This window comes from Mustela putorius, unplaced genomic scaffold, assembly GCF_011764305.1.
Source record: "Mustela putorius furo isolate JIRA1106 unplaced genomic scaffold, ASM1176430v1.1 tig00000873_pilon_pilon_pilon, whole genome shotgun sequence".
Taxonomy (NCBI): Eukaryota; Metazoa; Chordata; class Mammalia; order Carnivora; family Mustelidae; genus Mustela; species Mustela putorius.
Genome location: NW_025421504.1, coordinates 4,773,277 through 4,801,248, shown reverse-complemented (window position 1 = coordinate 4,801,248; position 27,972 = coordinate 4,773,277). Strand labels below are relative to the sequence as shown.

The following is a 27,972-nucleotide window of genomic DNA, read 5'->3' as shown; positions in this document are numbered from 1 at the left end:
TTACTGCTGATGGTCATTTGGGCTGTTCCCAGTTGGGGAAGCTTCTAGCTCTATCAGCATTCGAGTGGGGATTGTGGGTCCCAGGGCGTAAGCCCCAATGTAGCAGGTACTGCAAGGTCTTCCAAAGTGGCGGCCGCACCCCCCTCGGGGTTCTTTAAGTACCCCAGGGTAATGGCAGGTGTGGGAGGCCAGGCAGGGTACCGGGAGATGGGAGAGGGCGCGAGTCGCGAAGGACCTCTTGCTTGTCTGGGTTGGTTTTTGCTACAGGTGACCAGCTAGTACGCAGAAGGACTTGACTCTCACGTCTGGATCTGGGGGAAGGACCTCCGAGGTGGGGGTGTCCGAGCTTCCAGAGCACAAAGGGTGAATGCCCAGGCCCCGCCAGGCAGAGCCAGAACAGAGATTAGAGCCGGACCCCTGAGGTTTAGCCCTGTGTGCCTCCCCCAGATTCCAGGCCCTCGGTCAGTCACTGTAATCCCCCGCGTGCAATGTGTCACTCTGATGTTTGACCCTCAGCAGGCGGGGACAGGGCAGCAGCACAGCCGTGCAGGCTCCGTCCTGCTGGTGTAACACAGAGGCGGGGCAGGGATTATAAATCGGAGAACATCCCATGTTCCCCAGTGACATCTCAGCAGCCAAGCGGACCGAAGTCCCAGATTTCCCTGCCTCCCTCTACTGCTGACGACCTCCAGGGTGAGTGGCTCTGCAGTGGAAACACTGGGCCCCTGCTCAGAGTCCTGGTAAGGGCCCCCCCATCTCTCACTCCTCCCCCAACCCCGGGCTCCCAGCCTTCCGGAACAGGAGCTACCCTGCTTGGGGCTTCTGGGCATAGGGAGAAAAAGTGGAGGAGAGAGGGCAAGACCATCATGGGAGAGAGGTCCAAGGCGCCCTAGGGACCCAGTCAGATGCCCTCCAGGCCTGCTCCTCCATACTTCCCCAGACGCCCCCCATCTTCCCGCTGCCCTCATGTGTGCGTGGTCCAGTCCGAGGCCCTCTGAGTAAACATGAAGGTTCCTTGAGAACCCACTCGACTAAGGGTCTTTTTCTCCAGGGCCGATGGCTGAAGCAGCCTAAGAAGCTGGACCCACTCCATCTTTCACAGGCGAAGGACGGGGAAGCCCCTTTCTAGGCAGGTGAGACAGACCGACCCACGCCTCTCATCGTTGTTAGATGTGGTCAGTGGCCACCCCTCCCACCGCCTCCTGAGACTTAGATGTACCAGGAGGTCAATGAGGGCAGGATCCGGAGGTTTAGAAGGGCTGCTCCATGGGTACTTCTGGCTGAGAGGGAAAGATGGGGACAGGGTACCAACATTTTACAGCTCCCAGAATCCGCACTGGGTGGGACTCGCCCAAACCCAGGTCCGGCTACTAAAGAGGCAAGAGATGAGGTGCACCGCCACCCTGGCCTGCTCCTGTTGAAGACCGCACCCGTGACCCTCACTCCTCTCTGGTAACAGGTGCCAGAGGGCCCTTTTAGGTGACAAAGGCCACTTCTGAAGTTGGGGCATCCCCAGGAGACACCAGCAGCCAAGATGTCCACACAGAGCAAACCCGACCTGGAGCCCGAGGCCTCGGACCTGCAGCCTGGGACCCCAGAGGCCCCCGGCCGCCAGCGGCGCCACACGCTTCCCGCCAGTGAGTTCCGCTGCCTCACTGCGGAAGATGCCGCCGGCGTGTTTGAGATCGAGCGCGAAGGTGAGCGGGCCCCGCCGGGGGTCTGAATGGACCCACCCCCCGGGGGTCTGAACGCCAACACACTCTGCCACGGCTGCCCTTTGGGGAGGAGCCTCTGTCCTCGGTGGCTGGGCCCCAGAGGAGCAGATTGGCCGTGCATTTCTGTGTGTGTGTGCGTGCGTGGGTGTTCAAGAAGGCGGGGATGGGAACCACCCTGGATCCCATTTTCCTGTGGGAGAGGGTGGGGGTGAGGTGCTGGGAGGTGTGGTGGGGGAGACCCCGCCCGGGGCTGCTGAGCTGATGCTTGCTGCCACCGAGTCACCTGCCGTGCCTCCCCCTGCAGCCTTCATCTCTGTCTTGGGCACCTGCCCCTTATATCTGGACGAGGTCAAGCATTTCCTGACCCTGTGTCCAGAGCTGTCCCTGGGCTGGTTCCAGGAGGGGTGCCTCGTAGCCTTCATCATCGGTTCGCTTTGGGACCAGGAGAGACTCACTCAGGTGAGGGCAGGCTGGGGCTGGGATGCCCGACTGCTGGGAAACTTCTGGAAGGGAGGCTGCCATCCCGGGGCCCTGGCTTCTCTTGCTCAGGAGGCAGAGGAGCCCAGGGCCTGGAATGTCTTCCTCTGGTCTTCTCCCAGATCAAAGAACTTTGGGGCTCAAAGGCCTTCATGAAGGGTCCTCCAAGGGGCGGAGGGTAGGGTGCCCACTGGGGGCCCTCCACAGGTGGGAAGGAGCCCCGTTCGGAGGCACTCGGGAGCCACTTGCTCCTGGCCCGGCGGGGGTAGCTGGGGAGCCAAGGATGGGCAGAGACGGAGCCGGACTCACATCCCTGCTCGTTCCCAGGAGTCGCTGACGCTGCACCGGCCGGGGGGCCACACTGCCCACCTGCACGTGCTGGCCGTGCACCAAGCTTGCCGGCGCCAGGGCAAGGGCTCCACACTGATGCGGCGCTACCTGCAGCACTTGGGCGGCCAGCCGGCGGTGAGCCGGGCCGCGCTCATGTGCGAGGACAGACTGGTGCCCTTCTACCAGGGGTTCGGCTTCAGCCCCGTGGGCCCCTGCGCCATCACCCTGGGCCCGCTTGCCTTCACGGAGCTCCAGTGCTCCATGCGAGGCCACGCGTCCCGGCGTCGGAACAGCGGCTGCTGAGCCCGGCGCCCTGCCCTCCCGGCTGCCGCCCCACGGCACCCACGGCCACATGCTGGGGCTGCGGGGAGGCAGGCTGGGGCTCCCACCCGGCCCCAGGGTCCCCTTCTCTGCCCTGCCCAGGCTGCCTGCTGAACGGTGCCGGAGGTAGGGCTGGGTTGGGAACTGGGGACAGCAGGTGTCCCCGGACCGCCTCGGTGACTCCCTCATTCTCGGGAACCAAAGGGGGACCCTCTGGGCAGACAGCCTCCTTCTCCCCAGCCTCAGGGATTCCCCTTCTCGTCCTCAGCCCCGGAATAGGGGGGAGCTGGGCGCAGGGCAGTGTGGGGGTTATCTCCCAGCTCCCCCCGTGGGCCCCCACCCCTTGCCTCAGATACCCCGGATCCTCTTCCCTCTAATAAAGAGTTGTGCTGCATACCCTCCCAGGAGGCTTCCTGTGTGGGGTGAGGGCTGCGGGTGAGGTACGGTGAACAGACGAAGGCTGTGTCTCCCCTCCGCCGCCGTCTCTGCCGGGGCAGCCAGCCCCTCAATGCCCCTGGGGTCCAAGGATCTGACCCGGCCCTCTCAAGGGACCCCCTGAGGCTTTCCATGGGACCCCAAACCTGATTTCCGGTCCAACCAACCCCGCCCAGGTTTTCCACGATCCCTTTGGGCCCAAGCCCTGCCCCTGAGCTCATGGCCGACCCCCCCATCAACAAAGAGTCCCAGCTTTCACTCTGCCAGAACCCCTCCACTCACAAAACGATACTTCTAGAGACTATCATTTACTGCATTTGAGTCTTCATCCATATAAAGTTAGCGTTACTTTTAAAAATTAGAACCATGATATAAACCGGTAGAAAAAGGGCCTGACTGAGCCTTGGGCAACCCTGGGAGCAGGTCCCTGAGGCGGCCCGGCCCCCGCCCCGACTTGGGCAGGAGTGAGGCAGAGAGGGGGAGGGCTGGCCTCCTCAGAGCCAGCCCACAGGGCAGAACACTGACTCCAACGGAGGCCCAGGACAGAGGGAGGACGGCCTCTCTTTGCCACCAGCAAGCAGAGGCTCTCAGCTTCCCAGCCTCGCTGTGTCTCCGTGCTCGGCCTCTGCCCCAGACCACGGCAGAGCCCGTCCCACACGTCTGGTCCAGGAGCAGGAGGGGCGGGCTCGCCGGCCTCTGCAGAAGGAGGGGCATGAGCTCATAGGGCAGGGAGGGTGAGGCAGAGGCGGGAACCTGGTGGGAACCCTGGCCACGTCCCAGTGAGGGCACATGCACGGTAATGGTGCGTGTGTGTATGGCGGGGGGTGGGGGCAGCACGAGCAGGGGCTGAGGGAGGAGGTGGGCAAAGCCCAGGACCTGGGGACGGAGAGAAGCCCATGCCGGGGCAAGGGTCCCGCCAGCAGGGGAGCAGCAGAGGAGCACGTGATCAGGGTGTCCCCCAGACTGAGGAAGGGGGGCCTCCCTCCCGGGAGGAACCAGCCTCTGTGACTGTCCCCATGGAGTTGGCGTGGCTGGCGGAGGGAGGGCCGGGGCCCCCCCGGTGGCGGGTGTCCAGGGTGCGGGCTGGGGCGCTCCGCAGACAGGCAGCCCGTCCCTCGGGGGTCAGTGCAGCACCTGGTCCAGCTCGTACTTCTCGCAGAAGCGGCTGGTGAAGGGCAGGCAGGTGAGGTATTCGATCCAGGGCCAGTGGATGGGGTAGACGTAGAGCCAGATGACGAGAGAGGCGAAGAGGCCGGCAAAGACCAGCAGCGACACGAGGATAAGGGCGCGTTTGCGGTACTTGTCGCTCGTGCCGAAGGTGATGTAGGGCAGGAAGGCGAAGGCCAGCAGCAGGCCGCTGAGGAAGCCGAAGATGTGGGCGATGTTGTCGATCCAAGGCAGGAGGCCACAGATGAACAGGAACAGCACGACGGCCGACAGGTTGAGGAAGGCCTTCCAGGGCCGCTCCAGCAGCTGCCAGCTCTGGAAGAGCTCCACGAAGAGGCAGGCGAGGAGGCCGAACTGCGAACCCGCTGGGCCCACCTGGGGCAGGGCGGGGAAAGGAGCAGCGTCAATCCCAGGGGCCCGGTGCAAAGTCGGGGCGCAGCCGGGCGATGGGAGCACCGGGACCCGGCTCCTCCTACGGGTGGGCTCTTCCCAGGGCTGGGGACCCCGCAGCTGAGGCTCCTGGACCAGAGCTGCACCCACTCTTTCTGCAAACACCAAGGACCGACCACGTGCCCAGTGCGCGGCCCGTGCTGTAAGCAGGACAGACAGGCCGACATCAGGCAGCAGACGGCAGGATGGACAAGACACCGAACAAGCCGAGGGCATGGGGTTGAACCGATGGGGAACCTGTCCCTGCTTCTGTGGGTCACGAACGGTTGCACATTACAGATTTCATACAGCTCAACCCACAGATAGGTGACATGCGGGTAGGCAGGCAAGGGTCACAGTCACGAAGAGAAATGAAGCAGAGAAAGAGAGCAAAGCGGGGGACAGGGGCTGGGAAGGTCTTTCTGGAGGTGATGCCTGAGCATGACGCAAAGGCATCACTGTCCGATGCCCCCGGGGACTAGGGGATCAGCCAATAAGCCCACAGCTTAGCTGTCCATCTGCCGTCTGGCCCTGGAGGGGCCGCGCATCCCTCTGGCGGCTCCTGGGGGAGGGGCGGAAGCAGCAGAGCTGGCCCTCCCCGCCCTGTCCCCTGTCCCTACCTCCGCCCGGTATGGGAGGAAGATGGCACTGGCGAGGTTGCCGGTGATGCCACTGAGAATAAAGATGATGGCGATGCGGTGCCAGCCGGCCAGCTTCTCCAGGTCCCGCAGGATGGTCATTTGGAAGACCACGGACACGAGGCAGTGCACCACGCTGGGGAGGGGGGCAGAGCAGGCGTCAGCTGTCCCCTATCTGCCCCGGGCTGCCAGCCAGGAGTCCTCATCCACGGGCCAGAGCGGAGGAGGGGGGAGGGGGGCACATGGGCAGCGCAGGGGGCACAGGGGTGTGGGGGGAGGGGAGGGCAGCAAGGAGCCTTTTACCCTGCGTGGAGGAACAGAGACAGCCAGAGCCTGTAGAATTGATCGGGGACCTCGGGGTTGAGGAAGGGCAGCAGCCCGCACACCTTGTCCAAGCAGTGCACCTGAGGGCAAGCACGGGGCAGTCAGTGCCTGTGGCCTAGCTGGCCCCGAGGTGGGGGTGGGGGGCACAAACCTGCAGGCGGTGGGGGGGACACATGGCCGCCGTGCTCACCTCCTCACGCCTGGGGCCCCAGCAGGCCCCACCTTACCTGGGAGCAGAGTGTTGCCTCTTCGTGGAAATAGCCGTGCATGAACTCACAGAACTCGCGGGTGGTGATCTCACAGCTGCGGGCCAGGGAGACGAGGGCATCCGTCAGCCGACAGAGCCCCGAGGGCCCCTGCCCACTGGCAGGAAGGGGTGCCCCTCTGCGGGGACCCTAGCTCTGGGGCAGGCTCCCCTTCATCCTGCTCACACCATGGGCGACCCCTGAGTTGGGGAGGGAGGAAACTAGCAACTAGCCCGGGGGGTGGAAGTGGGGCGACCGAGGGGCATGGGGCCAGCTGACCTGCCCTTGGTGCCAATGCAGCAGGGGCGGCCCTTGATCTGGCAATCCATGTGTAGGAAGCCGGTGCGGTTACTCCTGGCCTGCTCGGTGCAGATCTGCAGGGGGCGAGGGGGGACGCCCACACTGGGTTGGGCCCCTGTGGCGGCAGGCACCCCGCCCCCCACCCTTCCTAGACCATTCTCCACCCCAGACACTCACGGGCCACTTGGTGATGTCATCGGGCCAGATGTGGGCGCCGCTCGAGGCTGGTTCCTCGCAGGTTCTGGAGGCAGAGGTCAGAGGGGGCAAAATGAGGAGCTGTGGGCGTCCCCCCAGCCTGCCACACCCGCCCCCCGCTAACATCTAGGACACTCAACCCCGTCTTCTCACAGCCCGGCTGGGCCACCCTGGGACGGTACCTGGGGTCTTGGTGGCACACTGCCCCTGATGTCCGCTTCTGGCCCAGATCAGACTTATCCATGGGGGCCCTGTATCATCCTGCCACTTCACAAAAGTGGCTAAAGTCTCCTGGAGGATGAAGGAAGGTTGGTTATGCCTAGGATCACACCATATCCACTAGTGAGCAAGGGACCCTCTGAATGGGGGCTCTTCCCCTGGTCCCCAGGGCTCAGGCCCACCTCCCAGACCTCCACCCACCGCTGACATTCCTAAGATCTGGGAACATCACTTCTTTCACTTCTGCGGGGCTGGGGAGGTCAGCACTCTCCCTGTGCTGGGCCAGGTACAGGGGTGTATGGGGCCCAGAAGGAGAGAGGGGATGTTGTCACTGCTCTTGAGGGCCCCTCCGCTATGCCAGGGGCAAGGGAAGGTGGTGTGCAGGGCCAGAGTGGGGCTGGCAGGGGCTGGAGGGCCTGGCCGCACCGAGCAGTCCTTCCGCTGGGTCTGAATGCAGCCTGAGTGGTCGTTCTGGACACAGCAGCCCGAGTCCCGCTCTAAGTCTCGCTCCCGAAGCACCAGCTGCTCGATCTGCTGGTCCTTCCGGATGCAGGGGGAGAACTTGGCTCCCAGGTGGATCAAATCAATCTGGAGGAGGGCAAAGAGTGAGCCTGGGCTCGGAGCTGGCCGCTCGCTTTAGTTTCCCCTGGAGTCCCCTGGTAAGAGGGGCTCCTGGGCGGGCAACAGGGCCCCAGGGTTCCCTGCTGAGATGCTGCCCATCCCTCTGGGCTCCTCACCGAGCTGGGGCCAATCCAGAAGTTCTCCTGCTGGATATACTTCACGCTCTCATACACACCTTTGTTCCTGAGCACCTGGTGCAGGGGCGAGGGGGGGCGGTCAGGGGTTTCCCCATCCCAGGGTAGGGACTCCAGCATGGGGCTGAGAGGTAAAGCTACGTTGAGCCCAGAGCACCCTCCTGCATGGGCCAGGCTGTGGCCACGGGAGGGACTCCAGGGCTGACGATGCTGATGTCTCAGGGGTCTCAGGACCCTCCAAGGGGAGCACCCCTTCCTTAGCCTGACTCACCAGCTGGGTGGTGACGTGCTGGGCAAAGCCCACAGGTGCGATGCCGTACGTGCAGATCACCAGCAGCGTGATGATGATGTGGACAAAGGTGAGCCAGTAGGTGAAGTAGGGCCTGGGGACAGAGGCCCTGGGTCAGCAGAGCCAAACCCACATCCCAACCTCAGCCTGCGGAGCCCAGCCCCCGTCAGCTCTCACTTGGTCTCTCCCTTCCCATTCTGTTCCCCTCCAACTCATCCTTCACCACCGTGACTTTGAAAATCACCCCCAGGTCTCTCTCCCAGCTTAAACCCTTAGAGGTCTTCCTGCTTCTCCAGGCGTAAAGGCTGACACTACTGCCTCCTGCTGGCCACAGGGCCTTACTGCGCCCGCCCGCTTTCTCCTCTTACAGCTCCTGCAACAAACCATGATCCCTGCAGCCCCAGGGCCTTTGCACCTGGCATTTCCTTTGCCAGGGATGCTCTTCACATCTCTTTCTATCAGGCGACCTCCTGCTCATGCTGGCTGCAGCCCTCCCTGCCGGCCCGTCCACTCATGCTCTGTCCTCCTGGGACACTTGCTACACTTGTTACTCAGTTTTTGGTTTTGGGTTTGATGTCGATCGGGTCACCACCTGTGGCACATGGTGAGAACTGCCCCTCCCCAAACCTCTGGTTTCCCCCCGACGGTCCCCTCACTCACAGAGCTTCTAACTGTCCCTCTGGCCCACCCTGCACCCCGTCCCTCCTGCTGGAGCTGTTCCAGGGCTCAATGAATCCTTGACGGCTGTTGGGGGCGGGACTAAGGACACAGGCCAAGAGAGCCAGGAGGGTGAAGAGGCAGCAAAGGGCCCAAGGAGCCTTCCCAGGCGACACGTGAGCTCGTGGGGACACCCTGAGGGCTTGTCCCCGCTCTCCTCTCCCATGCCTGCTGAATATGGGGTGCCGCGGGAGAGGGACCCTCGGGGGATGGGCCGGTTGTCCGCTCTTCTCATCCTGCCTACCGCAGTGAGACTCCGGAGGGCGGGATGCTCAGCTGGCTCGACCCCAGCAGGCAGCCCCGGGCCCGCCGGCCGCTCACCGGTGGCTGTCGAAGCTCTCCAGCTGGCGCTGCACGGTGCTGCTGATGCTGCGGCGGTAGCTCCGGTTCAGCCAGTTGCCCACCACGCCCAGCCCGTAGTGCCGCTTCTTGCGGTCGAAGGCGAAGTGCTTCACCCTGGAGGCGATGCGCTTGCCGCGCCTGGCCCCGTCCAGTGGGCCTCGGCCGTGCTCCTTTTTTCTGGGGGGTGGGGGGACGGCTCTCAGCCTGCTGCCCCCGCCCCTCACGTTCTAGAAGGGGGCTTGAGGGAGGACTGGGTGTCTGGGGAGCCCTCCCGAGCTGCGCCTTCTCCCTTCGCCCCGGAGGAGGGATGCCCAGACTCACAGAGGCGTCTGCACCCCCTCGGGGGAGACCGGAGAGGCCGAGCGTGGGATGCCCCGGAAGTAGCTGGCCGAGAGTGGGGGAGACTCAAACACGTCATCGGGCATGGAGCTCATTTCCTCCTGCGGTGGGGTGGAGTGGGGGACACAGAAAAAGACAGGACCTCAGTTCAAGGACAGGACAAAGCTAGACGGCTCTTCGGGAGGGAAGCGGAAGGCTGGTGCCCATCCACCCTGACCGTGACCCTCCAGGCTGGCCCCTCACCCTGCCAGGTCCTCCACAGGAAGACAGGGGCCCAGGAGTTCCACCCATGGGCCTCTGGATCCCTCAGGGGCTTCCGGCACAGCATGATCAAGGCCAGGTTGCCTCTCCTCACCCCCAGGCCACCCCATGCCCTGTGCCCAAGGCCCACACCCCATGCTTGCCTTACTAAAAAACGAGGAGTCAAATGTGTCCGCGCCATCCACCACGTCCTCCTCCAGGAAGCTGGGGTAGGCGAAGCTGCGTTTGACCACGCGGCACCGCTGGCCCGTGGCATCCAGCACGGAGCGGCCCTGTGACGGGGCAGAGGCCCGGCCATCAGGCCCAGATCAGGGGCCACCACCCCTGTCCCCGCCAAAGGAACTGTGAAGCCCCTTCTCCCGGGGCATCACCCTGGGAGATACGAGCTGGGACTCTGCCCAGAGCATGGAGCGAAGCTTCCGTAGCCCCGAACCCATGGCTCTCTCCAAGAGTTTCGGTTCTTCTCACCCTGCTGACCTCACTACCTCTGGCTGGGGCGGCTCCTCCCGCGCTCTCGTTCTGTACCCTCGCCCCCCACACTCGGGCCATCTCCCCCAGCTGCAGCTTCCTGGCACAGCACCGCCGGCCCACGTCTGCCTCTTGGACTCTAGTCGGTGGCTTCTCCTCCCATAAGCCCCTCCTCACTAAAATCCCATCAAACCACACGCTGCTCCCCTGATGGGCCAGGCCCCCTCCACCTCCAGGCCTTTGCATGGGCCCTTCCCTTCACTGAGAATACTGTTCCTTTCCTTCCTTCCCTGGGGAGCTTTCCCTTATTTTTCTGGATTCCAGCCCAAATGCTATCCCAACATCAGCCCCTCTCCTACGCAGGCCACCCCCCCCCCCACCATCACGCTGAGGAGTGACACCGGCCCCCTCGCGGATGAGAGCCCTTCCAGGGCAGTGACACTGGCTCTATCTGCTCCACAGTCCCCATGCCCAGCATGTCACAGGCGCTGAGTGAACTTGGGTGAAAGGTGGTCCCTACACAGGTCACTTCCTGCTTTCCCAGCTCGGGTGGGTGCAGAAACGGGCTTCCAGAACCACGGAGAGCTAGGTCTGGGAGGACGTGGGTGGGGCTCCTGGGCTGCAGGGCTCCTCCCTCTGCCCTTGGCACAGTCTGGTGGGGGGGGTGGTCTTTGGGAAGACCGGGGTTGGGGGGGCGCAGAGGCGGGGAGGCATCCTCACCTTGAGGAAGGCAGCAGCAGCCTGAAAGCTCATGTGGGCCACAGACATCCTCTTGCGGCGGGGCAGGTGGGAACAGCCAGAGCGGACGCTGCTGAAGGAGGTGAGGGACAGGACCCCTGGGGTCAGTGGCGGGTGCGGGGCATGGGGCCTGTCCACCTCGTCCGGGTGACGGAACGCCCGTCCGCGGGCCAGGGGATCCACAATCTGGAAGGGAGGGCAGGAGTGAGCAGAGCTGGGGGTCCCGGGGCCGAGGCACCTGCCACTCCCCACCCCCCCGCCCCACCCCCACCTCTGCCAGGGGAGCCCACCTTGGGCATCCTGCAGGGCTTTGGCGACTCGGCGCCCTGGAAGGAGGGCACCTCCTGGCTGGGGAGCTCCAGGTCGCGCTGGCACGAGGGCTTGAGCCGGCCATAGCGCACGCTGCAGTGGTGGAGGCTCCGGCGCTGCCAGTGCTGTCGCTTGGCCTCCCAGTCACCGCTGACCCCGAACCACTGGGCCGTGCCCCTGCGGGAGCACACAGAGCTGTGGCCGTGGGGGCCTCCACGACGCCCACGGCAGGACGGGGAGGGCACACTGGCGGGGGTCACGGGAGGGGTGGGCAGGGCAGGGGATGCAGGAGGGGCCGGGGGAGGTGTGTGCACGGGGGCCGGGGGACAGGGCACATGTGTGTGCCGTGCAAGGGTCAGACTGGCTCCCCCTCTGGCTCCTGGGTTGGTACCCGATGACCAGACAAAGAGGGGTAAACAGAGTCCACGGCCAAGCTGAGCTGGGCAGGCCTTGGGGTCCCTCCCGAGGGCCAGAGCCTCCCCTGCAGCCCTGGCTCCTTGAACTCCCAGCCTCCAGGCTGTGACTTTCTACAAGACACCTTGGGCTTCAGCTTCCTTCCCCTGCGCCCGCCCCCCAAATATGCACATTCCAGCCCTGCCCTACTCCTTCTTTTTGGAAGGGGACACAGATGCCGGCCCAGCAGAGGTCCCCAGGGCTGCTGGGGACGGGAAGGGCGCTCACTTGCGAATGCTCTGGGACAGGGAGGCCTGGCGGCGGAAGCCGGGGCGCTTCTCCGAGCTGCCTTCCTGCCATCGTCCCCGTGGCTCCTGGAGGCTGACACTCTTCACGTAGGCTGGGTTCCTGGGCCTCTGTGGGAGGCAGGGCAAGAGGACAGGCTGGGACTTGGTGGAGCCCAGACTCTGGGCTCGCTCTTCTTCGGTCCCCTACACCAGAACCCTGAGAACACACCTCGCTCCTAAGGTATACGCCTGAGCTGCTTTCCTTCGGAATGTAAAGTCACCTTCTCTCCACACTTCAAGGAACCCTAACGTGATTTCCCAACTCCCTAACCAGTGCTCCCCCTTGGCTCTCTGTATGCAAAACAGCCCCCGGGGTGAGTGGGTGGCACCAACACAGGACCCCTTTTATGCCCCAGGACACTGCTTCAAGGCTGCTCTCAATGAGCCCTTTATGGAACGTTGGTCCAGCCCATCTTCATTTCCATTCTCCAGGGGAGCCAGGCGCTGCGGGGTCAGCTGCTGATGCCCTGACCCCCGAGTCTGCCAGCCCCTTGGGGGGGGGGCCCAGGCAGGAAATGGAAACCGCCGGGACTGGTAGGTAGACCCGTGAGCCTTTCTCGAGGACTGTGCTCCCGGTCGCCCCGTCCACCGACCACGAGGAGATGCAGCTCCTGCGCTCAAGGCTCAGTCCATGTGACGCTGGGGCGGGGGAGGAGGGGGACCTGGTTTCCCTTCTCCCAGCACAAGGCCTCTGTCACTGAGGCTCAGGCAGAAGGGGCCGCCTCCGCCCCAGTGGTATTGCATGGGCACAGCTGTTGCTCCCCAGTGAGCCTGTAGGCTGCCCCCTTACCTGGGGCAGCATGCTGGCCTGCTCGCCCGGCGCCGGGTTCTCGGGAGGTGGGATGGTGATGGACAGGTTGGGCGGCTTCCGGCTCTGCAGGCGGCTGCTGGACACAGAGGAGACGCCCTCGCCATTCTTGTCAGCGGAGGCCATGGTGGGCTGGGCGCAGGGCGACTGGAATGAAAACAGGGAGAGGGGGTATGAGCGTGTCGACAGGTGGCAAGACAGGAAGGGACCTGGGGGCCCCGGTGCCAGGGCAGGTGGCCCGGGCTGAGAACCACCTGCTGAATGCCTAACTCTGGGGTCCAAACCGCCGGGGCACAGACGGACTGTGACCTGGGCGGGTCCGAGAAGTATAGTCTATTTCTGTCCTTTGTTTGCATTTCAGGCCCGGAGGGGTCTGGGGAATCCCCACCCTTCCCCCTCCTTGCCTTGGTGGTCTCTCTGCTTCAGGCCAAGAACCACACCCAGAAAGGAGCCGAGGGCAGAGGACGGGGATACAGTGACCTTGGCTGCCTGGTCACCCTGGTCAACATAGGCCAGGGGCCAGAGGGCAGCTTCCTCGACCTTGGGGCAGGGCTTGGTGGAGGACAAGACGGCTCCAGGGCAATCCGGTGCCCTACCTGCAAACACGAGTTCCACAGCTGTGCGGGGGAGCAGGTGGTTCTCCGAGGGGCCGTCCTTGGGTTTCTAGCAAGGAAATGGTAGCTCAGCCTCATAACCAGACAGACGGGAAAGCCACCGCGCTGGTTCCTGTCCCCTGGGCTGCCTGGTTCCTTTTTCAAAGGTAACTGAAACTGCCACCTGTTTGTACTTTTATCTTTTGTGGAGAAAAAATGTTAATCCCGGTGATAAAAGTGGCATATGCTCATTGCAGAGACAAAACACAAAAATGACTGACGATTATAAAGCAGAAAGTGAACTCACAGTCTGCCCGTCACCCTGTCTTCCAAGAAAGAGCCTCTTTGCACCCGGAGAAGGATACATGTACTTAAAATTTTACACGCTCACACCATATCCTTTCCGTAAGCCGCACATCAATGCATATAGACAGATCTACCTTTTTCTTTTCTTTTTTTTTTTTTTTAAGTAGGCTCCACACCCAGCGTGGAGGCCCACAGGGAGTCTGAGCTCACGACCCTGAGATGGAGACCTGAAGATCAGAGTGGGATGCCCAGGGGCGCCTGGGGGCTCAGTGGGTTAAAGCCTCTGCCTTCGGCTCGGGTCATGATCTCTCTCGGTCCTGGGATCGAGCCCTGCATCGGTCTCTCTGCTCAGCGGGGAGCCTGCTTCCTCCTCTCTCTCTCTCTGCCTACTTGTGATCTCTGTCAAATAAATAAATAAAATCTTAAAAAAAAAAAAAAAAAAAAGAGTGGGATGCCCAGCGGACAGAGTCCCCCAGGCGCCCCTACCTTACCTTTCTTGACGACTGCAAAGATTTCGCTGAGTGGAATATACCAAGATTTAACCAGACCGATGGCTGTTTGGGGTGTGTTTGGCATTTGGGACTCCTGTCCAGTGTTAACCAACGCCCTGGCCTACACCGTGCACCTGTCCCAGTGCTATCCCAAAACGAACCTCTAGAAGTGGAACTGCTGGGTTGGAGAGTAAGTCCAGCCTGAATTTCAGTGGATCCTGGGAAATGGCCCTGCCAAGAGGAGGGGGCAGTTTACCCCCCTTCCCCACCCCCGCCCAGATCTGGGGCTTGTCCATACTCGCTCGTGGACCCCACTCCCACTTCCGCTCCAGTTCCAGCCGAACCACCGCTCTGCCTGTGCTACCCCCTCCCTCCTCACGCGCTCTGCTCTTTCTCTGGCTAAATCCTTCGCTTGCTCCACTCCCCACTTCCCGAAGCTGCCGGAGCTGACCTGGTTTCCCTTCTCCCAGCACAAGGCCAGGGACCCCACATCCACCTGCTGACACAGTGCTGACCCCGGGTATGTGGAGACCCGGGGAGAGTCACATGGAAGCCCTCTAGGTAAGGGCGTGTGGGGACCAACGTGTGACAGAAAGGTGACACAGCAGCCACACGTGGCCTGAGTCCGTCCGTCCCCTCCATCTCTACGCAGCCCCCCAGAGCCACCATCTTCTCTCCACTGAGGGGTCACAGCAGCCTCCTGACCCCTCCACCTGCTGCCCCTCGTGTCCCCAGCCTCATGACCAGCAACAGACATCACCTTTTAAAACCACCAATCACACCACGTCTCTCTCTGCTCAACACTGTCCCAGGATTTCCCGTTCTCACCTACAGTCCATGCTTCTCACTGGGGTCTCTGGGCCCTGAGTGGCTCTGTGTCCTCCTAGCCCCTGAACCCGCCACTCTGAGCCCCTCCCTACCTAGCACCTGCTAAGCTCTGCTAGGAGGCACCAAGGGGTCACGGTCAAGAGCATGGGGCCTCTTGGTGGCTCAGCTGGTTGACTGTCTGCCTTTGGCTTGAGTCATGATCCTAGGGTCCTGGGTCTGGGCCCCCGCTTCAGGCTCCCTGCTCGGGGAAGAGCCTGCTTCTCCCTCTGCCTATTGCTCCCCCTGCTTGTGCTCCCTCTTTCCCTCTTTGTCAAATAAATAAAATCTTTAAAAAAAAAGCATCCTGCCACTCACTGGGTGGTCTAGCCTTGACCTGCATTTGACCATGAAGTCACCCACATCCTCACTTTGTAAGGAGGGAAAGACCTCCCCCAGGAGAGGCACCCTGAGCATCAAATGAGAGAATGCATGACGCACACCTGGCAGGGTGTGGACACAGAAACTTGTTCTAGAATGTTCACAGCAGCATGGTCCTCAGAGCCAAAAGGTGCAAACAACCCAGAGGCCCATCGACAGACCAACGGAGAAACAAAGCGTGTTCCATCCACATAATGGGATTGAGTCAGCCAGAAACAGGAGAGCAACACCGACATGGGGTCCAGCACGGCTGAACCTTAAGGCTGTTATGTGAAGTGAGAGAAGCCGGACAACAAAGACCACATGCTCTGGGAGTCCATGCATATGAAAGTGTGAGACAGGCTGGGGGTAGGGGGCAGCAGCTAAAGGGTGGGTCTCATCAAGCGATGGAAGGTTGCACGGACCTGTGAATATACCAGAAACCACTGAATTGTACACTTTCTTTTATTTTTTTTTTTAAAGATTTTATTTATTTTTATGACAGAGAGAGAGAGATAGCGAGACAGGGAACAGAAGCAGGGGGAGTGGGAGAGGGAGAAGCAGGCTTCCTGCTGAGCAGGCCACCCCAAGTGGGGCTCGATGCCAGGATCCTGGAATCATGACCTGAGCCGAAGGCAGATGCTTAACAACTGAGCCACCCAGGTGTCCCTGAATTATACACTGTAAATGGATGCAGTTTATGTGGATTAAATGGACTAAATGTGAATTATAGCTCAATGACGCCGTTGAAAAAGTCTCAGGCAGGTACTCCATAAACATTCGGCCTCTGCCTATGTTCGTCTTTCTTTCCTCATATCAGATCATCGCACAATAGAGCAGGTGGCTCCTTCCTATCATTCTGGTTCCAGCTTGGGTGCCACCGCCTCCGAGGAGCCCTTCCTGACTGCCCAAAGCAGCTCTCCCACTCCTGCTTCAAGCCTCTCCATGGCTTTACCCTCGTCACCCTCCTCTCTCAGGCGTATTCCCTGCGGCACCACCCCCTCCAGCAGAGTACTGGCCCACAGGTAGTATCCATACGTATTGGTTGAAAAACAAAAAAGCAAAAGAAAAAAGCAAGCAAAGCGGCAGGTGCCTTGGGCCCAGCCCACGCAGCTACCCAATGTCCTACCTTCTGGGTTTGGACTGAGCTCACTGCTTCCCGGGTCTTGCTGCAGGGGTCTTCAGAGCATGTTCTAGTCCTTCCCTCACTCTATGCAGATGCTCTGGGGTCGGTCCAGCTTCAGCTCCGTGTAAAGGTGGACAGATGCCAAGATAAGAGGCTTCCAGGCCAAACGGGGCCGCTCACTTGGTGAGCACAGCCTATAGGGAGGGAAGGGCAGGTTCAAGCAGGCGTGCTGGAACAACGCATCTTTCAATCTTCCTGACCTCAGTCTCTGCATCTATAAAATGGGGTCATTCCACGGGCCTCATGGGTGAGGGATTAGGAGATCTGCTCCCCTGCAGTAAAGACCTCCACTCTGGGCCGGGAATCCCAAATCAGGACAGTCCCTATTTTTTGTGTGTGTCAATGTAACTTCATGAGAAATGTGTTGGCTTCTTCTGATTATGACTTCCTTTCAAACAGAGTAAGATGTATGTTGAAGGCAGCATTCAAATGAGTTACAAGTGTTTCTTTGGGGATACCTAGGTGGCTCAGTGGGTTAAAGCCTCTGCCTTCGGTTCAGGTCATGATCCCAGGGTCCTGGGATCGAGCCCCACATCGGGTTCTCTGCTAAGCAGGGAGCCTGCTTCCTCCTCTCTCTCTGCCTGCCTCTCTGCCTACTTGTGATCTCTGTCTGTCAAATAAATAAATAAAATCTAAAAGAAAGAGAGAGAGAGAGAGAGAGAAGGGTTTCTTTGTTGTTGTATTAGCTCTTTAACTAATTGAGATCAAACCCACGCAACATAAAGTTAAGCGTTTCAGAGAGACTGCGGCAAGTCGCCAAAAGGTCTTGCACAGAGGAGCTCTGAGGCAGACCCTCCCTTAGCAGAACCCTGCAGGCTGCTGGGGGCGGGCAGGTCAGTCCTCAGGAGCGCCAGGCTTGGCCCCTCGCATCCATTATCCTACTTTGTCCTCAAAACACCTCTGAAGGTAGACATCTCCCATCGCCCCCATTTCGTGGATGGGAATGGAGGGAGGCGCAGAGGGGTTAAGTGACTTGCCCATGCTCACACTGCCAGGAGGGGGAACAGCTGGGTCTTTTCAGAAACAGGAGGCCCCCCCACCCGCCACCAAAGCTAGGGCACACTGGGGGCTGGACAGATCCCTATCAGGGTGACCCAGTATAGTCCAATCCAGAAGGAAACGTACTTTTACTCAATAGTACTTTGCAAACTCTTTTCCTCAGCGGCCTGGGGTTACCCAGAGGGGTACGTGGGACAAACCGGCTGGGGCCAGGTCTGTGCCCTCCCTCTGATTTCACAGGGCGGCAAAGTGTTCCAGCTCTAAGAGGGACTCTGGTTGTGCAGGGGTTCCTGAGGGGGGATCTGAGGCAGAGCTGGGGACGCAGGACACTTTCAGGGTTTGCTGAATAGACCAGGCATCCTTACTTTTATCCCAAAGTGCTGGGAGTCCTCACTCCACACCTCAGGGCAGGCAGGCAGCGGGCGACAAGGTCCCTGAGAGATGATAGGCAGATGGGCCTCAGTGCCAGGCTGGCTGGCACCTCAGATGCCACTTTACCTCTACTCTGGGGGCAGCTCCAGGACAACAGCCTCCCCTGGGGCCACTGCATGGAAAGTTCTCCGGTTTGGTCTCCTTTGGGATCGGGGGCAGCAAGAGGGCACCAGGCAGGCGCTGTTCTGCCCCAAGGAGGGAAGGAGGCAGCCGATGGAGGAAGGCTGGGAGAAAGGTTAGGACGAGCTGCTGAGTCTGAGCTGGAGTGAGGTCATCAAGCACGCAGGCTCCCTCTAGAAGTCCAAGCTGATCACACTTTCCCAGAGTAAGCACCCAGTGCCCTTCAGAACCTGTCTTCACCCCCAGCAGACGCACATGCCCTGCAGGTCCCCTGGCCCCTACTTTCTCACCTGAGGCCCTGCACCTAGCACAGCAGGCTCCGCCTCATCCCCTGGGCAGGTGAAATGTCACCTCCTCCAGGAAGTCTGCCCTGTCACCATCAGGCAGAATCAACCACTTTCTCACCTGCCTCCTCCAGCATACTGAACAGGATAGAAGGTGGGGGGGAGGGGGCATATGCACAGTTGCAGACTGTCAGTCCACAGGTACCCCAGACTAAACCTATCCCTCCCCCAGTTCTACACTCAGCCCAGGAAGGGAGTGGCCCACTCCGGAAGTCTCCAGGAGGTACTCTCTGCCCTGCTGGGGATCTGTGACCATTGTGGGCCGAGGAGGGCAGATGCAGTCGCAGGATGAGCCCCCACTGGACCTCCCGCTCCCCTCTCTCAGCACAGCCTGGACTCCCCGGCCTGCCCTCCCATCCCAAAGCCATAGCACCCTGGTTGGGCCCTCCGGCCTGGCCTCCACCGTGCTGCTGGCATCTGTGCCAATGTCCTGATGCTGGGGAGACCGGACTGGCCCCAGGGGACTTCTGGGGGCCACAGGGAGAAGTGGCTGCGCCCTGGAGAGCAGAGGCAGTGCTGGGGTCACACCTCCCTGGGGAGGAGTGGGGTATCTAAGAGAGCTATTTCACCATCTTTGTGGTCAGTGCCGAGTCCTAGCCTGGAGCCAGCTTTACTCCTTGGCCTCAGTTTCCTTCTCTGTTAAGCAAGGGACTTGGGGGCGCCTGGGTGGCTCAGTGGGTTAAAGCCTCTGCCTTCGGCTCAGGTCATGATCCCGGGGTCCTGGGATCGAGCCCTCCATCGGGCTCTCTTCTTAGCAGGGAGCCTGCTTCCTCCTCCTCTCTCCCTACTTGTGATCTCTGTCTCTCAAATAAATAAACAAAATTAAAAAAAAAAAAAAAAAAAAGGCAAGAGACTCGGAGGAGGTGATGGCCCAGCTTTGACACCCACCAAACCCGCAGCTTAGTACAAAACACCAATTTCCTACAGCCCCTCTCCACCAAGGAGGGGAGGGCCTACTCCTGAGACTTCCCCCAACTTGTGCAGAAAAGATGGGCAGGTGTACCAGAAGCCCAGTGTCTTCCTTGGGGTGGCGGGGGGGCAGAGGGTAGGGCTGGCAGTACGGGGGGCCACAGAACCCAAGTCTTGGGCACGGACGAACCCAGATGGAAAAAGTACCGGAGCTTTGGGAGCAAACCGCCCCACAAGTATCTCCCACGCCCCAGAAATGCTTGCTCATTGCAGAGGAAATTGTGACATCCTGGGACAAGGCTTCCTCCTGGCCCAGTCACATCCGCTGCTCTAAGACCCCAGGGCTACCACAGCACCCAGCCGGGGGTGGGGGACTTGTGTGGAAGGTCTGAGAGCCTGTCCCCTCCAGCAAGGAGGGAAGGAAGATGGCTGGATCCTGGTCTCCGTGGGGCCTTCTGCCCCGGCCCAGAGTAGCAGGGCCTGGGTAAGGGCAGCGACTTCGGGGGGGTCCATCACAGGGTGCGGGTGGGGCAGATTCAAATCATCCTGAGGTGCCCAAGGGTTGGTACTTCTGTACCCACCTCCCCCACCCCCCTCCAACCAGTGCTGTAACCCGGCTAAGAACAGCCCAGGTCAGGCACACAGGATAGAAATGCAGACTCAGAAAGCACTCACTGATGCCGCTGGACAATCTGGTTTCCCCACAAAGGGTGGGGCTGGGCATTGCTGGCTAAGCCGCATCCCAGCAGACACAGCCACAGTGAGCAAGGCCTCGGCCGGAGAGGTCTCCCCACAGAGCTCTCCCTGGGCGGGCTCAGGCAGGGTGCTGGGTGAGCATCCCTTCTCCTTGAGCCCGTGTGGCCCCACTGTCCCCTCGCCACCTGCCCCCAGGGGTCTGACTCCAGTCCCTTCTCTCCCTCCCCACCCACCGGCCCCCCCAGGCACACCAGCTGGCTGTGAAGGCTCCCCTGGTCTTGCTAATGGCAATGGGGTCTCAGCAATCCCCAGGCTCTGAGGACCTCCAGAACCAGGACGGGGAGTCAGCAGCTGCAGCTCCGGATGCAAACAGGAGGCTACAGACAGTGGGGCTTGGCCTGTGTGGCCGAACTGGGGACAAAGGGAAGAAAGGGGCCCTTGGACAAGGGGTAACAAGCATCCCCTCCAGCAAAGAGGCAGACCACTACTAACTACTAGGCTCAATCAGGACGTTAAGGGGACCTCCCGGGGTGGGGGTGGGGGGCACACAGGTCCCCTGAACCAAGGAAGGAAACTGGCCCCCAGCCCTGGCTTGCAGCTGTGGGCGAGTGGAGGGAAGGAAGATGGCCCGGGGCTGCTGGGAACCTGTCTGTCCCCTGATGAATCACAGAATGATAGGGTGACAGTCAGGAGCAAGGAAGTGGCCTCTCTCCGCTGCTTCCCTGCCACAGAAACTGAAACCGGCTGGTCCCTCCCCACAGCCTTCTGGGAACCAGGGCGTTTTTAGAAAGCTGCAGAGAAGAGAGGAAGCTGGCCCTCGCCCACTGTGCAACCCCCAGCAAAACCCCGAGTTCTGCTGACCTCGGGGGAAGTGGCTCCAGCTCCCCTCAAGACCCGGAAGGGACAGCTTATGTAAAGGCTGTCATCTAACCCTGTCTCCCAACAGGCGTCCCGATGGCCCGTGACTCACCCCAACACCTCCCTGCGCTGCCAAGAGCGGGCTGGAGCAAAGGGCAGGGAAGCGCCCAGCGGACGCTGAGGGTCTGGGGACAGGACTTAGGAAGAGAGAATGCAGAGGCAGAAAGGGAAGGGGACACAGGGTCCCTGTCAGAGGCTACGAACTCTAAGTCACGTGCTGGTCAGTTAGAGACGCCAGCGGGTCGCCCTGTCCCTCTCCTTCCCTCCCGAAGCGAGCACCCACTTCCCCAGAGGTGCAAGTCCACGGACTCGGACTCGGACTCGACTGCACTGTGGGGCTGGGAGGCTTCGCGGCTTCGCGGCCAGTGCAGAGGAAAACTGAAAGCACCTGCGGGTTTGCGCCCCTCCCATAGGGAGAGTCCCCATGTCTCCACCCTCCCCACACACACCTTAAAAGCCTTTGCTCAGGGGCGCCTGAGTGGCTCAGTGGGTTAAAGCCTCTGTCTTCGGCTTGGGTCATGATCTCAGGGTCATGCTCTCTGCTTGGCGGGAAGCCTGCTTCCCCCTCTCTCTGCCTGCCTCTCTGCCTACTTGTGATCTCTGTCTGTCAAATAAATTTTAAAAAACTCTTAAAAAAAAAAAAAAAGCCTTTGCTCAAACTCAGTTCCAAAGATAAAGAAGGGGGTAGGGGGCAGCAGGTTCAGGGGCTTGGTGACCCACTGGCTTTGCCCCATCAGACCCCAGGTTCTGGACTCCTGTGACCCAGTTATCGTCGCTTGGGTGGCACGGCCAACCACAGACACGGGAAGTGGGTGCTGGGCTCCAGGCCCAGTCGGAGTACATGGAAGTTGGAGGGGGTGCCAAGCACTCAAAGAGCACTCTTACAGTGGGGCAGACCCCAACACCCCTTTGTCCCACCCGCCAGGCTTTCTCGGGACCATGCGCCAGTGGGGCGGGCAGAGACCTCTGCAGGGGGCCCCGCTTATGGGAAGCCAGCTGAGCTGCGATGCAGGGCAGGCAGCACTAAATGCCACCAGGTGTCCCCAGCTGGACACAGTGCTGGACCCTGCCCTCCTAGGTGCCCTCCCGGAGGGCGCTCTGGAACTTTCTGGACTCTACAAGCTGTCTGTGGAAGCACACAAGGGGATGGCGGCTGAGCAGGGATGCAGGTGCCCTCCCATAGCCCGGGGAAGCAGCAGCTCTCAGAGCCTGGGGGCCAACTTCTGCCTGGGGACAACAGGGAGCACAGGGGCTGGTCCCGGGGGGCCCTGCCCAATGGCCCAGCCTCCTCTGGGAAGGTGACCTGTCCTAGTTCTGCTGCTCCCTGAGCATCGCCATGAAGGGGAGGAGTCGGGGGTGGCACTGGGGGTCCAGAAGGCCCTGGTCCTTTCTGGGTCTGATACCAGGGCACAGGATGGCTCCTGGACAGGGACATTGTCTCGACCTGAGCTTGATGCCAGCTGGCTTTGCTCCAAACATCAAAGAGGATTTGCCTCTCTCAGGATCTCAAGGTACTGGAAATTGTTTTTTTGTTTTGTTTTGAAGTTTATTTTTTGGTAATCTCTGCACCCAGTGTGGGGCAGAGCTCTGAGATCCAGAGCTGCAAGCTCCACCCACTGAGCCAGCCGAGTGCCCCTAGGAACTGGGTTTTCACTGGTCCTTAGCACTGGCAGAGGCCTAGACCCTGCTCGGAGGTTAGGGGAAGGGTGGCTTCCAATGTGGGTTGGGGAGCAGGGGAGGCCGGCTTCCCTCCTGCTGGAAGCTCCCCAACACCTAGAGGTGACAGGCTGTTTCCAGACTTGAGCACACTCAGTACACAGACCAGGGCTCTGTCTTGGGCTCGCAAGGGTGGGGTCCACCTAATTTCCACTCGGCTCCTTGTGGCCTGGCTCTAGACAGTGCAAACACTGCCCAGCTGAGGCAAACGGGTCTTGGGTACAACCCTCAATGCTGGGTACTCTTAGACAAGCCACTTAACGTCTGACCCCAGGCTGTTTATGCTAAAAGATGCTAAGCAGCCCCCCAGGAGTCTGAAATCTGGGCAGCTCTGTTCCCATTAGTTGGGGCTTACCTTGGGTGCTGGCACCGCTGAGGGACAAAGGCGGACTTACCTTAGCTTACAGAGATGTAAGCACCCAGCCCAGGGTCATTCAGCCAGAAGTCAGGCCCTGGGCTGCCCTGGGTCCCCTCATCTTGATCCACTCAGGCTGGGGCTCTGGGTGCCCCTCACTTCTGGAGGCCCAGGCTGGCCCCACAGCTGGGAGGGAGCGTGCCAGGCAAACAATTTTCAGCTTGTAAACAGTCATTAAGGAGCTAATAAACTTGACTTCCCAGAACCCTGCCCCGGAGCTTGCGGCTTCCCCAGAAGAGGTTGGCCCCAGCCCCTGTGACGACCAAGCTTCAGGGCTCTTGGACATGGGCCCAGGCAGGCCATTAAAGCTGGGGGTGTGAGGCTTTGTCATTCCCGCCTCACCGCAGCCCCCTGCCTCACTCTGGGGCAGCGCAGATTCACTCGCTGTGGAATGAGGAGGGCTGTGGCGCAGGGCGGGACAAAGCCAGGACTCAAACCCTGGCATGGCCACTTACCTGCCAGGAGATCTCAGGCAAGTTACCACTTCGGAGCCTTGAGTTTCCTCTGCTGGGAAATGGGCTGAGGTCCCACCAAACCCGCCGATCCAGCAGAGATGACATCAGACGATGAATGGACGGGGCCTGGCACACAATCAAGGGCCACTAATTGGTGGCTTCTTTTATTCCTGGCTGACCGCTGCTCACTCAGTCTCTCTATCTGAGCCGAGAGCCCTGGAGGTTAACAGACCTCTATTTGACAGGTGGGGAAATTGAGGCTCAGACACGTCCCCTGTCCCGGGTCCCATTGTTGTGCACGCACCGGGGTGGGGGTGGGGGTCCTGCCACCCTGGAACTGGTGAGGTGAAGTGGCCAAAATCCAGGCCTGGGGTGGTGAGCGAGGTGCGGAGGGTGAGTTTAGGGGTGGGCCTGGGAGACTCCGGAGCTCCTCCCAGTGCCCCAGGCAGAAATGACCTCACCCGGAGCTTAGGAAGTCCTGGGCTTATCAAAGGGCCTTCTCAAACATTCTCTCACACTGTCTGTCCCTCTGTCATGATCACCAGACAAGGTGAGAGCCAAGACTCGGGCCATATTTCGGTGTCAAGTCCTGTTCCTGGCCCATCCCACAGGCCTTCCGCAGGCTGCCCTGGAGGCCTGACCTGGGGACGGCCATCTGGACAGGGAAGAGACTCTTCTTGTTGGACGTCAGGGGCATGACCACCTGACGGAGCTCTTGGCTCAGGTCCCGGGGCCCCACGTGGGAGGCAGCCGAGAAAAGCAAGGCTCTGAACGGCTTACCTTGTTCCTGGCCCCACAAGCCCAGCCAGAGGGAGCGGAGGCTGAGGGTCCCCGCCTCCATGAGCCCCTCACCCCTCATCCTGACACCCGTGCAGGCAGGCAGGGAGAAGCCCCTGCTGAAGGAGCCAGCACGTCCTGGCCTGAAGCTCCTCTCCCATGTCCAAGCCCACCCTCCATCCCCTCAGCCTTGGTGCAGCGGGGGTCCCCACCCCAGACTGGGCTGGGCCACTTCTGTAGAGTCATTAGAGCACTGCTGCTCTTCAATGTGCTCTTAACTAGCCCTCCCGACAGCCCACGGGGCAAGGCCCCTGTCATCACCACGAGCCCGTGCCAAGGGCCCAGAGACACGCCTCTGACAGCAGGCACGATGCCCTTATCCTCGCGGCTCCCACCTCAGACCCCGGGCCCAAGACGTCCCATGGTCACCCCTGGAATCCTCACAGCAGGCATCCCAGTGGACTACCGCGGCCCCACAGCACAGCTGCGGACACTGAGGCACGGACCACAAGCGGCCCTCCTTCTACACGACCTCGTGGGCCACCACGGCCGCCAGCTTCTGGGCCTCGCTCCTGGCCCCCCCACGCTGGGGATCACCGTCCTTCCTTCCTCCCAGCCTCCTGGCCAGCATCCCTGACTGGCACTGCCCACTTAGCTCCAACCACCGGCACCCCACCCCCACAACAGGCCTCTGGCAGCTTTCAAAGTGCAAACAAATGACTTGTGTCTGGGTCGCTGGATAAGTTTACACAATGATGGAATGTGAGTGCTGGGCTCCCGTACCTCCCTGAAGACGACAGGCTGAGAGCTGGCCTCGCCCGGGCACTGCCCCAACCTCTCCACCGCGCACAGGTTAGCCTGCACCAGCAGCGGGCGTGGACGACCCCGCCAGCGCTCCCTCAGCCAGGTCCAGCTGGGTAGGAAACACGGAGCAACGCTGTGAGCTCACTCTGGAAATCCCCACAGGCAGCAGGGACAACACTGAAGACTGCTCCAAAGTGGGTGGTGCAGACCCGAGGGGATGTGTGGAGAGGGGGAGGCAGACCAGAGCTCCTCTCCCCAGATGCTTTCCCCTGGGGGGGGGGGCCGTGCCGATCCTGCCCCCACTCATTCTGAACCACAGAGAAGTACCAGGTGGCCCATTCAAGTCACCTGTTTTTGTTTCAGGATTTAAAAAAAAATTCTTATTTATTTAAGTGATTTGTATACCCAATACAGGGCTCAAAGTTATGACCCCCAAATCAAGTCACATGCGCTCCTGAGCCAGCCAGGTGCCCTGGTTCAAGTCACCTGTACACCCAAACAGGTCAGGGCACGCACGGACACACCCCCTCGACATCTTCCTGCTCTTATCTGCTCTCCCATCTAGCACGGTTTCTGGCAAGTCGAGGGGAACACTGTGAGAGCTCTGGCACTAGGAAAAGCACCACCAGGGAGGAAAAGCCAGACCCAGACCCCGGCAGCCTCCATGATGATGTATTTGGGATGTGACTAATCCCTCCCCGCCCCCCAGAGGAACGGATGTCTCCTCCTGGGCCTCCCGCGTGTCTTGTACCACGTACAGCTGTAGCTCGCACAGGAGCCAACCAGACAGGAGTCAGTCAGCAGCTTAGCAGCAGGTAGGCACAGGGTTGGGGGCTGGGCCCGAGAACACAGGTTGGGGGCTGGGCCCGGGTTCAGGGTCAGACTCTGTCACTCGATTCCTTAACAGCTCTGCACTAGTCCCAAGTGCTCCTTGTGCCACGAGGGACCCACTAAAGGCGAAGGACACTATTAGTTTCTTGTTCAACCAAAAGACGGGAGTGTCCCTCCAGCCCTTTAAAGTTAAAAGCAAACAAAAACAAAAACAACCAACCAGAAACTGCCACCTGCTCCTTTTGTCCTGCCTGAGCTCCCAGGCCAGGAGGCCAGGGTCCAGAAGTCAACAGGAAGGGGGCAGCGGACACTGTCAGAAAACAGGAAGGCAGGGCAGCGGGTGGCCTGGGCTCCTGGGGACAGACAGCTGCTTCACTCCACCCCACCCCTCTAGAACAGCCCCCCACCCCTATCCTCCAAGACCTGGGCCAATGTTCCTGAGCCCAACTCAAACCAGAGTTGTCCCTACTGGGGTCCCCCTGGCCTGGCACTTGGCTAACACCAGGAACGGGGGTGCCTTGCTCTGCCAGCAGCGGGGCCCACCATGGGGCCTCTTGCCTAATTCGGGGTTCCCACAGCCACAGAGGCCCTTTTTTGTTGTAGGAGGGAAGCAGACTGGGGGAGCTGCAGGGAATTAGAAGCCTGTTAGTCCTTGGATATTTCCCTGGTGTACATAGCTGGAAGAGTTCGGTGTCAGTTTAGAAGGGAAAAATCCAGCAGGTCACATGATGCCAGGAGTCCATGCCTGTCCTAGCAATCCAGCTTTGGGAAAATCTATGAAAACACAGCCCCCTCCCCCATCTGCCCCCTCCCCCAGGGGGATATTTGAGCTTGAGGGCTGCCTTAGGGGTGAGGCACTCCAGGACTGAGCTATGAGAAGGCCCTGTTCCCAGCCCCTGGGACTCAGCTCCTGTCCCACAGCACCCAGACCGGCTTTGTGCAGAGACTGTGGTTTGAGCAGGGAAGAGGAAGGTTTATGGCACCAAAGGGAGCCTATTGCTAGGGGAGTAACTGCTCTCACACCTCTTATCTCATTCAAGTTTATTTTGTTCCTCCCCTAACTCCGGGGGAAACTGAGGCAAGCAGGGGAAGTCAGTGAGAAGTAACCTGATGAACCAGGGGCGGCACCAGGGTCTCTGAACCTCAGCACCGCACTGACATTTTTTTTTTTAAAGATTCCACCCATTTATTTGACAGACAGAGATCACAAGTAGGCAGAGAGGCAGGCAGAGAGAGAGAGAGAGAGAAAGAAGCAGGCTCCCCACTGAGCAGAGAGCCGGATGCGGGACTTGATCCCAGGACCCTGGGATCAGGACCTGAGCCGAAGGCAGAGGCTTTAACCCACAGAGCCACCCAGACGCCCCCGCACTGACATTTTGAGCAGAGTAATTCTTTGGGGGGGGGGGAATGCTGTCCTGTGCGCTGTTAAGATGTCTGAGCAGCATCTCTGGCCTGGACCCACTAGCCGCCAGTAACAACAGCACTCCCCTCCTTCTCCTGAGCTGTGATAACCGCAATGTCTCCACTGTCAGATATCTCCTGGCACCAATAATCAGTCCCCGCCTTGACACCTCACTGCTCTAGAACAAGCTTCACTCCCCACTACCCTCCACCCTACCTACAGAGTGAACAGGAGCACATCTTTTTTACTAGCCAATGTCACCCACACGGGGTCCTAACTCTAGCCACTTGGGAACCAGCTGCCAGTGCACCTGTGGGGTCTTTGGCAGCCCTTCCCAGCTCAGACACCCTCTTAGGAGCTCCAACCCCTCAGCCCTCTCGGGTGAGACCTGGGCTTCCCCTCTGCCCGGGGATGGGAGGGTGCCTCTAGCAGCCATAACCCTTTCCAACCCTAACCTAACCCAAGGCCCTGGAGGAATATCAGAGGGGGCCAACCTTCCCCAAGGCCCTCGGTCCAGAAGTCAGGACTTCTGGGTCCAATTTCTGAGCTTCGATCTAGCCTCGCTGTGACTCCGCTCCCCCGCACCTGTTTCCACCCCAACGAGGCTGAGAGCACAAACTCTGCCTCGGAGTTGAAAGGAGAGGGAAGGATCGGAGTTCCAGGCGCTTCTGGGAGGAAGGCGGGACCGCGCGGTCCTGTCCCCTTCCTTCCGCGGCCTTAAACTTCGGCCCAGTAGTCGTGCCCTCCCCACATCTGGTGACCCGTGGCCAAGGGACCCCCTTTGGCGTCTTGT

The 27,972-nt window shown here is 60.6% G+C and overlaps 2 protein-coding genes across 2 annotated transcripts; one reads left to right on the top strand and one right to left on the bottom strand.

Annotated features, from left to right (window-relative positions):
• The first annotated feature begins 1,489 nt into the window (after window positions 1–1,489).
• On the top strand, window positions 1,490–3,231 carry AANAT (aralkylamine N-acetyltransferase). Its single transcript, XM_045085855.1, has 3 exons — window positions 1,490–1,697; window positions 2,020–2,174; window positions 2,520–3,231. Exons 1-3 carry the CDS (start codon window positions 1,535–1,537, stop codon window positions 2,823–2,825), a joined length of 624 nt encoding a protein of 207 aa, XP_044941790.1. The 5' UTR covers window positions 1,490–1,534; the 3' UTR covers window positions 2,826–3,231.
• Window positions 3,232–3,570: 339 nt separating this feature from the next.
• RHBDF2 (rhomboid 5 homolog 2) lies at window positions 3,571–25,055 on the bottom strand. Its single transcript, XM_045085854.1, is given in 20 exon segments — window positions 3,571–4,820; window positions 5,495–5,648; window positions 5,816–5,916; window positions 6,064–6,139; window positions 6,361–6,455; window positions 6,559–6,622; window positions 6,759–6,819; window positions 6,822–6,867; window positions 7,222–7,383; window positions 7,533–7,607; window positions 7,822–7,933; window positions 8,878–9,075; window positions 9,220–9,338; window positions 9,642–9,770; window positions 10,687–10,890; window positions 10,995–11,190; window positions 11,695–11,822; window positions 12,544–12,708; window positions 23,366–23,491; window positions 24,926–25,055. Coding segments are annotated over 19 exon segments (2,610 nt in total). The 5' UTR covers window positions 23,471–23,491; window positions 24,926–25,055; the 3' UTR covers window positions 3,571–4,400.
• Between the last annotated feature and the right edge of the window lie 2,917 nt (window positions 25,056–27,972).

What these genes read in the sequence shown, in the direction of transcription:
- AANAT (XM_045085855.1), top strand. Translation starts at nt 1,535, where the DNA reads ATGTCCACACAGAGCAAACCCGACCTGGAGCCCGAGGCCTCGGACCTG. An exon ending in GTTTGAGATCGAGCGCGAAG is followed by an intron (nt 1,698 to 2,019) that starts GTGAGCGGGCCC and finishes CTCCCCCTGCAG; the next exon opens with CCTTCATCTCTGTCTTGGGC. An exon ending in ACCAGGAGAGACTCACTCAG is followed by an intron (nt 2,175 to 2,519) that starts GTGAGGGCAGGC and finishes GCTCGTTCCCAG; the next exon opens with GAGTCGCTGACGCTGCACCG.